Below are 14,507 nucleotides of genomic sequence, written 5' to 3'. Positions count from 1 at the left end.
TGTGTGATGTCCAAAAGGCGCTAGTCTCCAAAGAATTTTCCCACGGCCTCATTGAATAACTACGCCCACTACGCAGCTGGGTTTGAAAGGTACCGGTCGCCTTTGAAGATTGCAATCTGCAACACCATAGTTCTGCCATTTTACATTCGCAAAGGGGAAGGTCGTCCGGCCGCAAACTTATAACCTTTTTACCTTTGCATGAGGATGAATAAAGCCCACAATGAACATGCATGAGCCAATGACCAGCCGAATGAAGGCATGTTGCACCATAATTCTACATTGACATAGTTAAGATGCCGAGTGAAATGGTATCACACTGTCCATGAGAGTAGAGTGTTGAATCAGAGAAAACCATGAGATATCCTTGATTCAAACAACCATTATGTACATTAGTAGTCGTTTTTAATCACAATGACGCCTTCATCAAACTGCTTCAAGAAATCTAGATAAAGGGGAGGGGTTACTTCTGAAGAAACTCACAGATGTAATCTCCAAGCAGATCGATCGGTGACTGCAAAGACAGTATCAAATTGGCCAGGATGTATCCATTCGCCAGAGAGTAGACTGGCGTAAAAAAAAAATAAAGATACCAGGACAAAAAGAGAGACCTCGATAAAAACGACTCAAAACACGCCAATAAAAAAGCCGAAGCCTGTTTGAAGAGTATCACAGACTCACAAGAGGGCTCATTAGAGCTTTCAAAGACACGTGTACGTAACGTAAGATAACAGGTTTTCTTCGTTTCAGCAGGATAATTCTGTCATCACCTAAACCGAAAAGCTGACGTTAGAATATAAGGCCAGGGGCTTCTGAGAGCACTTTGAAGTTTCCCGGTGACGCATTTTCTTAGTGTTGCTCTCAAATCTATTTTCATATCGGGGCTGGCAATTGGACTCGGGGGCCCGGGTTGACATCGTCGATAACATGCAGATGTGGTATATAAGTGGCAGTAAGGTTAAGTCGGTCTCGTACTAGGCTAACGCAAGGAACAAATCAAGGCGTATCCACTATTAGTGTCAGCCCAAATTATGTCTGTATAGCATGGGGAGTACTACATCCGTTTTTATCTTTGCCAAGATGGTTATGTTTTCTGTAGGGTGTGTCTGTGTACGTTTGTGTGTTTTTTCAAGATAACTCAAGAAGCTTTACATGGATTGTCATGAAACTGGGTAGGTCTTGATGAGACCTAGAAATGATTAGATTTTTGGCCCCCTGGCGCTTTTCTTGGTACTGAAGCAGAACTTCCGGTTTTGATGTCTAGTAAACTGGACATGCTAGGGTCATGAATTTTGAATGGTAGATAGCTAGGGAAGAAGTGATGGCATTAGTTTGGGCCCCCTACATATAGCAGCTTGTTTTGGAACTGACGAGCAGTTTGCTTGATTTATCATTAAAACAGAAATAAAGAAACACTCAAGTTGGTCAAACTTATCAGACAGAGGAATTAAACAGATCTAATAATACATGGGCAATATATATAAATATACACAATACATAAATAATACAAATATACAAAAAAAATATGGGGTATAATTATATACCACTGTAAGAGCTAGTCCTAACCCCCACCCTCTCTTGGTGTTACAAGTAAATATAAACCTTTTTAATTAACCAAGAGCAAACCATTTACTTATGATAATAAAACCCTGTGTTAACGTTAGACTCATAGTTTTACGATTAATCTTGGGGGAGCAAAAAGTTTATAGCCATAAAGCAGAAGATGTTTTAAAGGATCCTTGACATTAAAATCTGGTGGGAAGCCAGACATGGTGGGCAACTGTGATTTTATCACCAAACCGAATGAGACTGCATTTATTTCTCTATTATGGCTTCCCGCTTTATTAATACATAAACATTCAGTAGATTATCTCAATGTCACCACATAAATACGTTTTACCGATGCGGTGATTACGTAAGTGCCATAATGCAGTAGTACTAGTATATACCCATCTCGTATACAACGTTGCCATAAACCGGGGGATTGAATTTCAATAAAAACATTGTAGACTCAAATGGCGTAGTCTGGCAAACATTGTAGCCACTTTATTGGACACTCAGCTCAGACATTATACGGTCCGGAGAGCATAAGTGTGCGGTGTTCAGACCCCGAAAATTGCGGTGATAAATTGGCCTTTTCCGTTCCAAGAACTACTTTGTGAGACGCCCACTCGTGAAACGTTGACCATTTTACATGACGTATAGCTCTGTTTTTATCTAGTTCAATGTGTAGTTTATAATATTACTTACTTATAGTTTAGAATATAATACTTGGTATATTGTGGGAACTCTTTCTTATTTACATTGTATTCTATTTCCATGCATGTTACATTGTACTTGCAATTAGCCTACGGGCATGTATTTGCAATAAACTTATAATGTATTATTATGATTTACAGGTGTTTTTGTGGCTATGAAGTTCCCTGAGAAGACACACCGACTTTGCAATTGTCGCTGTTCTTCGTTATAGAGAGTTACCTAGAGTACTGTGTCGAAAGGGACATCTTTGTACTAACATAGTACGCACTGATATAATATTGATTCCACGGGTAGCACAAAATGGCCGCATTGTTCAATTTGAAAGTACGCGTATAATGGTCTTGTTTGATTCGACGTGCATGGAAAGTTACCGTCTATCTAATCTACTGCAGAATGGATGTTTGGTATTTGCTACGTCTATACATTTACTTGGACATCAAAAGCATGCAAAATAGTTAATGATGCCAGTTTGTAATCTTAAAAACAACGGCCCATCTACTGGCGTCTCTTGATGTAGCCTACGTATATATACTCACATCGCCTGGTGTCTGCTGTAAAAGCGATTCTGATTGGTCGGTCGCGAGGTTGTGAATTTCGTCAGACAATGTACCTCAATAATGGGCTTACTTCAATCACATTCAAGTTGCCATCTTGCCATACAAATACACTTTTCGAATAAACAAAATATGCTTAGAGTTACTACGCGTTTTGCACCAGCGAAGGCAACTATGGCTTTGACATACCCCAGCCTACTATGATAAAATATTTGAATGTGGAAAGTCCACCAGATGTTCAGTTTTGTCATATCTTACGAGTTCTCCAACACAACTAACACCACAGGATCGTCTGACAAAAATACTATAAAACTTAAGAGGTTCTACCTATCTATCAACAGCTCATAACATTCAATTATTGTCCAATTCCAAACGGTTTTGTAATATCTTAACTATGAGTCTTTGGAAATATTTGGCCACTTGTTCATTTTTTAATTACTGTATAAATTCGTGCTTTGCTTGTCCTATGTATCATGCATTGTCTTATGTGTTGGTGGCGGCATAAATATAAGTCTAAAACCTGAGTGTGCTGTCAAGTTTTGTCAATAAATGTTGCAATAACAAATACTATAAAACTACATGTACACTGTGCCCCCCTCCCCCCACTCCACACGAACCCCGACAACAACATAGACGTTATTTAGAAACCTCGTCATGTTTCTGACGGGCACCGTGGCAACTGAAATATGGTTTAATTACCGGCGTGTCGGCTGATTACTCTCATGTGCTCCCGCTACTCCGTGTCACGATGCCGTAGATAGATATATATATAGATGTAGATAAGTTCGCCTGGAGATCAGGTACAACAGAGAAACGTGACCGTGTTCCGTTATAACTAGCAGTAGAATGGATTGTTTCTCTAAAACAAGAGCCTAGTTGTGGCCGAATTGCCAGGCTTGTTTACTTATACAAAGACGCGTTATAACAGAACATATTACATTGTCTCTAAGCATTACAAGACGCAAGATGTCCAAAATGTAATTATATATGTACGGTAACAAATTATTATTTCCCTGCCATCTTTGAAAACATCATAAGATTTATGGATATTTGTATATACAAAGTAGATATCAAAGTATCTTATCCGAATTGTATTCCATATATGATTGGGTAGTCATAGAATTGTGTGGTAGCAATAGCTTCACCATTGTTTCCAAAGTCGTTTTACTCTAAATGTACAAAAAGGAATTGTTGCAATACGGAGTATTTAATAATCGTTTCCAGTTGGCGTAGGTGGCGATCTTTTTATTGATATTAATAACTACGAGTCGACATATCCATAACAAAGCCTGTCCATTCGCTCAGCAAATGTTGTATCCATATATAGCTCTCAAGCGATGGCTTCCGTTTTTCCCCCGTGTCCAAATTTACCCGCGAAGAATAATACTGCCCTGGATGTGCGGACGGCACCAGGGAGACAACACGCCGCACAGCAGACTCATTATGCAGAAAACCATTTGTTATAACGAGGCACGTTGCCATAGTGACCTATGACGTATGTGACAGACATATTTGTTTGGGTAATCAATTGCATGCGCGCCATTTTGTTTCTTTAGTGGTCAATCCTTTTTCGTATCATCATGACTCATTCATTTTTTAGAATAAAGAAGTCTTACTCATTTGTTAATATAACATATGATTCAGCATGATGGAGTGATAATACTCCTGTTTTAATAATGCTCGCGTCAGATTTATCTAATTCATTATTTAATAACCATAACAAAAACATAACACATACGTACTTGTGTAATACGTACTTTGTTACAAACTCGTTGCGTGACCAGTTGGCCGCTGTACATTTCCTGTCAAATTAACTACAATACACCATTTGGCTTGTACAAACTTGCCTGGTGCCTTAAAATAACATTCGATATACTATACCTAAGATACTGCCAATCCAACAACAAAGGTCTATTTTAGAATGTACATCAGTGACGTTACCGAACGTCATTTTAACATCCTTTTATCCATTTGACTCGAGAGGCAGGAATTGACTACAACTGAGTATTTTTTCTGCCATGAATAGGTCGACTTTTTCTTCTAACAATAGCCGTCTATCTATAAAACGCCTTGCCAAGGTTGTCATAGAGACTCTATTAGTACCGTGACGTTTTTCGAACCGTCATCCTTACTCATTGTCAGCACAAAGTAGCTTTCACGAGAACGGTGTCGGAAATTGCGCACTTTTCATTATCGTTTGATATCCGGCGCTGCAATTTTCCCGTTGTAATTCGGCGTCTAAAAAGGTCTCTGAGAGGGTCGCGCCGGAATAGCATTACGCCGCATTCACGCGTGTGAGCAAGCAACTACACGCAATTTGCCAAGAAACGCAGCGCGTCGCAGGAATTGTAAATTCTATTACTGATAGAGTAAAGTTGGAGTTTGGCATTGCTTTTTTACGTCTCCAAGGACAGGAGACTGTGTGTTGAGGTGTGGGTGGGTTGGATGTTGTCTCAGTAGAATGGGAGGGTCGCTAAGGGGATTATGACGCCGCCAAATGCCATAGAGACAAACACACAGAGTACCTGTCAAAACCAACTGTTACCCTCTGAACACCGTAAAACCGTTCTAGCTGTTCAATATTGGGCCAAAATACACGAACGTTACCACAGTCCCTACTGTTGATATTTTCTATATCAGAAATTACATTTGCCCTAGAAAGTAAGTTTTACCACATAAGCAATGAACAGTGGTGATCATATTTGTAACTTTACGATCAGGATATATTGTGTGCCCTTTAGAATATCACGACACACTACGGTACTCATATACAATGTACACACTTTATTGAAAAACCTTGTGGCATTCTAGCTCGTACGTCCCTCGCTCTATAGCTAGTGCCAGTAGTGGTTTTTCGCACGGATAAAGAGATATGAGAAAATTTACGCTGAAAATTATCATCAATATGCAAGATCATGTTCCCAGTGGACTAAAATATGGTGGACGACAAAAGGCTTTCATCGCCATTTTCAACTAAAAAATTAATTCCACAAATGGCTTCTTATGTATCACTAGCATCCAGGTTTCGTAACGTAAAATAACTCTATATTGTTCCTACGTTGCAGTTCTTTGTGTTCGTCAATATTGTTGTGAGAGTTAACCTTCTCCCTGCTGTCTAACCCTCAAACCAATAGAATACATATAGACCCATCTGTATGATTTGACTCTAATGCTTTAGTCATCAAAAAGCTAGTGCCTCCCCTCACTGAAATTTGCTGTGTAGACAAAAACTCAGATACGTGTATCCTTTCTGTGTGAAACATGCAGGGATCTGTTAGGTTTTCTTTGTTGTTGTCGGAACTGTACTGTAGATACAAGCAGAGGTTTGGGTTTTGGCTTATTTTTGGCGTGATTTTATGCTTTTTTTATCGGGCACTGGTATTTATTTTACGTATGGACAGTTTTGTTGTGTTTGAGATGTGAAACAGGACCTATTATGAAAAGTATTTTTAAAATTTTGGAAAACATACCGTCCAATTTAAAAAGAAACATTTCAAATGCTGAATTTAACCGAATTTCGTCCTTTTGGAGAACATGACAGATACAGGTACAAAAAAGAAAGCCCGATAAAAAAAAACATCAAAACTAAAAATAAGCCAGAATCCAAACCTCTGCTTGGAGAGTAAACTGTGGCCTCATGGTGCCCAACCCTGTGTAAAACCGCGGTGACTGTGTGTACGTACATGCATGGCTTTGCCACGGACGCCGGCCATGATGAGAGCCGGCTGGTTCACAAAGGCACGGCACAATCGCTTTAAAATGCGCGTCAGCGGCTATTACAGAGGCCGTGCATGAGCTGGCAAGGGTATAGCGGGAAGGCTATAGAAAAGCCGTGTTATATAAAATCACGACAACCTTTGGAGGTACGGTCTGGTACATATATATACAGCTAATATGGACGTCTGTGTGGGAAACATAGATTGCGGGTTGTAAGGTGTTGTCACGGAATCGTGACGCGAGGCCATCTCCAAATAGAAGCGACAAGGAAAACGCATCACTGAAGTGCTGCCTACCTCACCAAAGCAACAACTCTTAATCTTAATCTAGAGATACAATTCAATACAGATTGCGGATATATAGAGAACAATCCGACCACTCTAAAGAGGCAGACACGGACGCCATAAAAAAAATGGCCGACGCAGAACCAAAAAGAGCAACCGATTAGAATTGTATCATGCCTTTTTTTTCTTTTTCAACACTGCTTAATATCTGGATGTTCTACATTGAAGAGATAAGATTTATATATCCTAGGACTAGAGAAGGTATATCCTTTGCTATAGCCGTAAGTGTCCCTGTGTTACTTCAGTAGAGAAGTACGGGGTTTTCCTGTAACATCGCCGGCTGCCACTCGACCTTTGTTAGCGGAGGTCTCCCCGTTCGCCGCTCGCCAATATTTGCCGGCGGGACCCACGCACACACACAGCCGCTTACGTGCATTAATTTTCCGTCCAATGACGACGATGTTATTCTGAGGGCACATCTTACATATTACTCTCCAAGTAGAGGTTTTGGCTTATTTTTGTCGTGTTTTAGGCTTTTTATTGGGCTTTCTTTTTGCACTGTGTTGGCGTAAAAAAATAGACACCAGTGCAAAAAAGACAGCCCGATAAAAAGCCTAAAAACACGCCAAATATAAGCCAAAACCCAAACCTCTGCCTGGAGAGAAGCACGTATCTCCTCTCTCAGTCTCAGGCTGTTGAACCCCCTGGGTGGCCACTCGCCACTGAGGACTGACCTGTCACGCTATTGACGGGCCGCCGGCGGGGGGATGGTAATGAGAGGGCGGGAAGTCGCCATCATGACACGGCACCGAGTCATTACCACAAGATCGCCTGTAATACCAGCCTGCCAACCTGTTATCTTAACGACTCCTGTGTATCCGTATTTCACACACACACAAGCACGTATATACGTCTCTCTTGTTTCGTGTGAGCATAGGTCATCCGACCGTACAAGTCTTATGGTTATGTTCCAACGCTAAAGGAGATTGAATTTAAAAAGACAGACAGTTGGCAGGCAGTCCTAACTTGACTCTACCCTATCTCCGTTCCGAAAAGCCCGGCTGTGCTCCATAGCGCAGTTTGTGGGGCTGAGGCAGTAATTGAGAGCTTACCGGATCTACAAAACAGAGCTAAGTCAAGTGTCAGACAGTCTTAGAGAAGAGGAGATCAGACGACAGTATCGTAGCACTGCTTTGAGTTCTCTCTCTCGAGCTCTCTCTTAGAATGTGTTGGAATAACTAGGCAGCTTTCATCCCACAAAGACCATTTCATCACCAAGGACAGCTCCGGCGTTAGGAGCAAGAGCCAGCCGTTATCCTGGCTTTTATCCCAGTGTATTGATGTAGACTCGGACTTATGTTATTACAGCCGGACGGACTTTGCTGTAACAGTTAATCCGTCTGCTGTCTTTATTATCGGGCGGAGCGCTTCGATGGAAAAGGTCGAAATAGATCGGTACGTCAATGTTGTTGTTGCCGTGTGTGTGTGTGTGCTTTTTTTTCTAGACGTTTCTCACTGTATTTACGGCACCAAATGACTACTGTAGAATGATAGGCGATGTCCTTGTGTAGCTTTTGACCGTCTGTTATCGTACAGCGGTCACGAGGGAGGTTACTTACATGGCGTATCATTTTTCCTCTTTTTCTGCCCCGTTCGGGTCTCGGTCAGACCAATATCGAAGCTACAAGGGCAATAATCCACTCACGGCTGCTAGAGTATAGGGAGATGCCAGACATTATAGACGGAGATATATTTGCACCGGAGCGAGCCATAAAGAGTGTGTGTGGCCGGTGCCCTTTCTCCCCACCTCCTGAACCTAAAAACGTCCAATCTGTTACCGCGCGTTGTGGGGTTAACGGGGCATGACGGCGTGGAAGCTCTTTTCCCGCCCAGCTGACCGGCAAAGCACGATGCACACACGGCAAACGTGCGAACGTGGTTCTCACTAATACAGAACAAACAACCTGTCAGACCTAGCTAAGGACTTTTCTATCACTCACAGAAGGAAGGAAAAATACTACGAAAGGTAGAAAAAAGTACGTACGTGTTCCGTTGGATCTGCGGATGATATTTTCCAGAAAGGTGTTCTGTGGGGCTATTAAACCCTTTCTGGATCCGGGCATTTTCGCGTATTTCCGCCAGCTTCCTTAGGTGCTTTCCTCACACAGCTGCCGCGGTTTGTTTTTGTTTTTTTCCCCCGATCGTGACTCTTATGTCCAAGGTTCCCGGCACGGTGACTCCATCCTACGGACGGGAGGGGGATACAAAAAAGGCGGTGCGAAAACCATCCACAACGCGGCAACCACACGGCGCGGCTCTCCCAGGCTCTCGCGTTTCTGTCTTTATCCGATTGGAAACGCCAGGCAAAGCGTAGGTACCATCCTATAGTGCGGCCCATGCATTATTAAATGGCTGAATAATTTATGAGAGAAGGTGTACGGGTCTAAGTTAATTGGCTTGCCTCCGCGCATGTGCAGAGAACAGACGAGTCTTCTCTCTTTTTTTTCTCTCCCTCCACAAATTTCATTAACCGGCCGTCCCCTCGGGCCAAGCCGCGTTTTCAATGGCTCTTCCGCCGCGTCGCGGATGGCTTGCCCCCGCAGGTCATACGTGTGTGTGTTTTTCCCCTCTCTCGCTTCCGCCACGGACTCTCGGAGCAAAATCTACCCAACATAACCCTATTCCCCGCGCCGAAACGGCGTTTAGAATATATATACGCCAAGCCGAGGCATAAAATTAATCCATATTGGCGTGCAATGATCCCTCCGCCGCGGTACGTATGATTCTTTGTGCCCGCGCGCCGCCCTTACAAAGCGGCTTAGCCACGGCGGGCCTTCCGGGAGCGATGGACGGCCGTTTTACTGTTGCTTGGACGGGCGGGCGGGCCAGGTCGGCCGGCAGGAGACGAACTAAGGGGAACATCGATGTCAGAAATTATGTAGAATCGCCGTATCAAATTAATTGCCGAACAAAACAATGGATGGCACATAGTCATTGTCGTGACACCTGCGCCTATGTAGTTCGGCAATATCACAAATGCTACTAATATTAACATTTGCTTTTAATTTTCTCTCTCCTGCCTGTACTAAACCAATGTTTTCCGTGAATAACCCATACAGTAGCCGTGTGTGTTATCCTGACTAGACGGTCCTCCCGTTGGAGTGAAATAAACCACCTGTTGATCGCATCAAAAATGTCTGTCTTGCCCCATTGCTTACCCCGTGCTCCCCCTAGCGAATGACGTATGAACGACAAAACCAAAATCAGTTTTTCATACCTTGTTACCCCAACTTCATTGAAATTACCTGGTACACGTTTCGAATTCGGTACAGCCACACACAGTTTTCTCTACAACATTTTGGATGTTGATACATGCGAAATCCGAATAAAATAACAGTGTAAGTTCGTGAAAATGTACATCTAAATGTACGGCCAAGCTAATTCTACTTCATAGATAACCCACACCTTGTTACGCCATATTTTCTCGGTCATTCACCCTGTAAACCGTGACTGTTACACCACAAAACTACCAGAACACCTGCGTCATCAATTCTGTACACTCTTTTTACCTCATATACTTGTACATTCTACACTATACAACAACTCATTAACTCAAACTGGTATGAAGTTTATCGAAACAGAATAGCCTTAAATCATGTGTCACTCTCAGTTTGAGTGCGATCGGTCTAAAAGTGTCCAGGGACCGACCTACTACTATCTGAGTACCGTTCGTGGGAGTAAAACCAAACCTACTTGTCAGTAAACGTTTAGTTTCAGTGGTGTGAGCAGAACTGCCAAATCGTCTACAGCAATACAATCAAAGCAGAGAAATTAATTTCAGTACAGCAGTGGGATTAACCATGTAGTTAGAGGTTGGCATATTGACGTCGATGGAGAATTATTACCTCCATGAAAAATGGAGGTATTGTTTTTGGTGTGTCTGTCTGTATGTATGTATGTCTGTGTGTCTGTCTGTCTGTCTGTCTGTGTTTCCGCAACTTTGTGGTCAGCATAACTTCAGAACGCCTTTATGGATTGTAATGATATTTGGTATGTTGGTAAGTCTTAGGAAGACAAACGTCAAGGTCAAATATGGGCCTCCTGGTGGATGACCTTGGTACTGCAGGAATAAGTGGTGTGAGTTTGGTCCCCCTAGCAGCTTGTTCTGGAACTGCAGGGCACTTTCTGGCGAAATGTTTAAAAGCCAGTAAGTCCAGATAGGAACAACATATTTTCATGATTGTTGGTGTGTAGGTAGCTGAGAGAGAGATGTACATGATTAAATGCAAATTATGCAAATGAGGACTTAATTTGCATAATTAATGAGGAAATTCTATAATTACAGTGTTTTGCATTATACTACTTTCATACATGAAATGTATGTAACCTATGGCAGGCAGATACTAATTATGCAAATGATGACCTAATTTGCATAATTTATGCAAAAATTCTTTGATTTCTTAATGGTGAATGATGGGAATGTCATACTTGGGACATCTGTAACTTAATCAAAAGTTAACATACATCATGATGCATATATCATGTTAATGCAGAGGTAATTTGCATAATTAAAGAAGAAATTTACATTTACATATCAAGCCCATATTCTATGGAGGTATGAGATCTCGGAATTGTTTTAAATTGAGTTATTGAGGAAATGATGCACATACAGCTCAGTTACAGATCTCCTTCCTGCACTTTGTAGTAGCGGGAACAAAGCACACCTTGCAATTGTAGACAGCGTTCTTTCCACGTCCGACCAACACAAAGTCAAAGAACAGGATTTTTTTACATGCAAATCAATTTGTTCGTTTTGAGTTACTCCAGACTTTTATCTATTTGTCTCAAATGTTGTACACAGAAATTTAACTATCACTTCCCTGTCTCAATATACCTTTTCAATTTATTTTCAATAGCTACGCGAATACAAAACACAAATATATGCCAGGCTACCAATTAAGCACTGATTTCTGTTAGTCTCCACCAGACTAACAACAATAAATAGAAAAATTTAGCCAAATGAAGAGAATACTGGTATTTGCTCCGCTAAAGGAGTAACTTTGGTTTCCAGCCGCTTCCGAAGCCTGGTAGAGGCTAAGGCTACACTTTTGTGATGCGAGGCATTTTCAGAATGCTGACCAAGCTCCTTTTTCCCCCTCTCCGCTGTCCCCCGGGGGTCCACATCCTCGTCCCTCCCTGCCCCTGGGGCCTGACCCACCGCAAAAGCACGCCTCATGATCTTATTACCGCCGGTAACATCCAGTTTAATGAATTTGTTGCCATGGCAACGGATCATCTCTGTGCGTCATCGGCAAGAGTAAAAGACCGGATTTAGGAGAGATTTTGATGACGGGGTGAGATTTGGAGGGAAAATCGCCCCTGAGCTTTCCGCAAGAGCTTTGATTTACACTGGCGCGGTCAGAAACTTTGGCCTGGTGGAGCAACGTCCGAACTGTCGTTTTTCAACCTTATTCCGCCTTCACATTAAATGATTGTCTCATTGTTTCCTTTCTTAAAGGCATCCAATGCAATTTCACAGATTTTCAAAGTCAACTTTCAAAGTCAATTTGGTCATTCACTTAATGTAGTAAGTTGAATCTAGCAAAAATGCGATGTCACTGATGGAAAACGGTTGCTTGTATCGTAGGCTGGTTCTAACTACTGTACTAGTATATGGGTGGTACCCAAAAATAAAGGGACTTCTCATGTGGCTTGTTTTGGGGCTATTTCAAACACTTTAAGGTGGTATGGAAGGGTGGCTGAGGACTTTGGGGACATCCTAAAAATACTACTTAGGATTACCTATGGTCATTGATTTTTTTTGTGTAAGTACCTTAGTGCAAGATGATAATTTATGCAAATTTTGATGACGTAATCATGACGTCATCTCGAGTTATGAGCCACGCCCCCTTTTTAGAAAAATCAATTTTTCTGGCTAGCGCTTTGGTTTTTATTCACCATATTTTGTTGAAAGGCACACACTAGTAATAGGAACAAACGTATGCGAGCATTTTTTAATATCTCAAAGTGTTGATTTTTTATGAATTTTTTTTCGTAAATGTCAACAGTGCCATGCGCCAGCACCCCTCCCCAACATATAAAGCGGCGCAGTGTGTCGGCCTCGCATACGATTTTAGTTTATAAGCTTATCTTTCAAAAAATACCACCTTTTTGTCTCTTTCCATGAACATTTTTTCCACAGTTTCATTCTTAAAATGCTGTATATGTCGTAGGGGTTACATAATGTCCATTTTGAAGCCCGAAAGAGCCGAAATCGCCAATTTTTTGTCGCCATTCCAAGGGCGCCCATCCCTCCCACCGAAAAATGGGTCATTGACCTTTCAGCACGCTGTATTTAGCTTACTGCGACGCTATTTGGAAAAACAGGCCGGGGATATGTCCAGTAAAAAGAACAGCCAAAAGAACGCTAAGATTTCGCGGGAGTAGGGGTCACGTGACTCACCCAAAATGGCGGATGGCGTGTCTTGTTTGCGAGCGGAGAAGCTGTGCGCTTTGCGGCAGCATTTGGGCCGGTAGACGATCTTTTTCACGGCCGTATCCTACGTAGATTTGCAGATGGAGGTTTATGGACTATTCTGAGACCTTATTGGAGAAAATCTGCCGGGGTATTCTGGAGTTACGGACTTGTTTTTAGGCCTACCCCCAGAGGAGATTGACGATCAGCAAGATCACAACACTGAAAAGTTATCGCGCGATACCGGAGTAGATAGCCCTGGAAAAAAGCTTGCCCGGACGTGGTATGAGATTATGAGCGTATATAATTTTGTTGATTATGTGAATTTACGTTGCACGTTGTCCTAGACTTGTGGAAATAATTTTCACGCACGACGTTCTATGTTCTATCTGAAAAGTACGGACTATCTCTGTAAATTTGTTGGAACTGATTTTTTTTGTAAGCGGCTACTATTTGCTGTATGCTGTAAATCGTAAAAGATTATTGTTAGCAGTTACCGTAAGATTATGTAAACATTCTGCTGAAGTTTGTAAGTATCGTATTTTTTAATAAAAACGTAGATTTTATAAAAATTACTAGTAGTTCTTATCATGTCTGTTCACTAGTTTAGTAGTTACAAACGTGTTGCAGTCGATACAAACTCAGAATAATAAGACAGTGCACAGGTAGAGACGCGTTTTTATTCGGTAGAAAATTATGAGTTGTCTGTGAAAATCATGAAAGAACACAAAGGATAACGCGGCATAATGACGGCCGAGTATGAACTACCAAGCGCGGCTCTTTATCAAAGTTTATGCATGCAGTGACCCGGTCCGCCAGGCCGCTCATAACTAAACCAAGATCTAACTTGTGGCTCAAAGCAGACAGCTTCGTTTCTTTTGGCAGTCGAATGTTTTTATATAGGAAGTTGTCAGATTATTTCTGGCGTTTTTGGTGATTTGTGTGGCTGCATATCTCTGGTTGTGTGTTGCAACTTGACAACATTTTGCCGATACGAAGTGTGATAAACAATGGAAACGGCTTGTGTTTTCAGAAAATTATTATTCTTTGCATTTGGCAGGTTTTTACCCAAAACGTTTTGCAAACAACTGACATCAAACGCTCAGTAAAACTCTCTTTTCCAGTGTCTTTTCCCTTCCCAAAAATTATGAAAGTGAAGCTCTCAGTTTACGTAATGACCAGCGAGCCTGATTGGTCGAGCAGCGGAGTAGCTTTTAAAAA

General features: G+C 41.8%; 1 protein-coding gene across 3 annotated transcripts in view; it reads right to left on the bottom strand.

Moving 5' to 3' along the window:
* The window catches only part of LOC109488223 (potassium voltage-gated channel subfamily H member 1-like), a 106,487-nt gene that overhangs the window by 85,831 nt on the left and 6,149 nt on the right, over nt 1-14,507 (bottom strand). Inside the window, exon 1 of one of the 3 annotated variants that reach the window (XM_019792423.1) lies at nt 8,856-9,350. The exons of 1 other annotated variant lie outside the window; for it this stretch is intronic. In XM_019792423.1, coding sequence (XP_019647982.1) covers nt 8,856-8,934 — 79 coding nt within the window. In that variant the 5' untranslated portion in view covers nt 8,935-9,350. Of the gene's footprint in view, nt 1-8,855; nt 9,351-14,507 lie in introns of those variants that run through there. One more of the 3 variants, XM_019792424.1, reaches the window with a different exon arrangement.

The sequence above is a fragment of the Branchiostoma belcheri genome, unplaced genomic scaffold (assembly GCF_001625305.1).
Source record: "Branchiostoma belcheri isolate BF01 breed outbred unplaced genomic scaffold, Haploidv18h27 scaffold92, whole genome shotgun sequence".
Classification (NCBI taxonomy): domain Eukaryota; kingdom Metazoa; phylum Chordata; class Leptocardii; order Amphioxiformes; family Branchiostomatidae; genus Branchiostoma; species Branchiostoma belcheri.
Note: the sequence above shows the minus strand (reverse complement) of the source record. Positions and strands in the feature narration are given on the sequence as shown.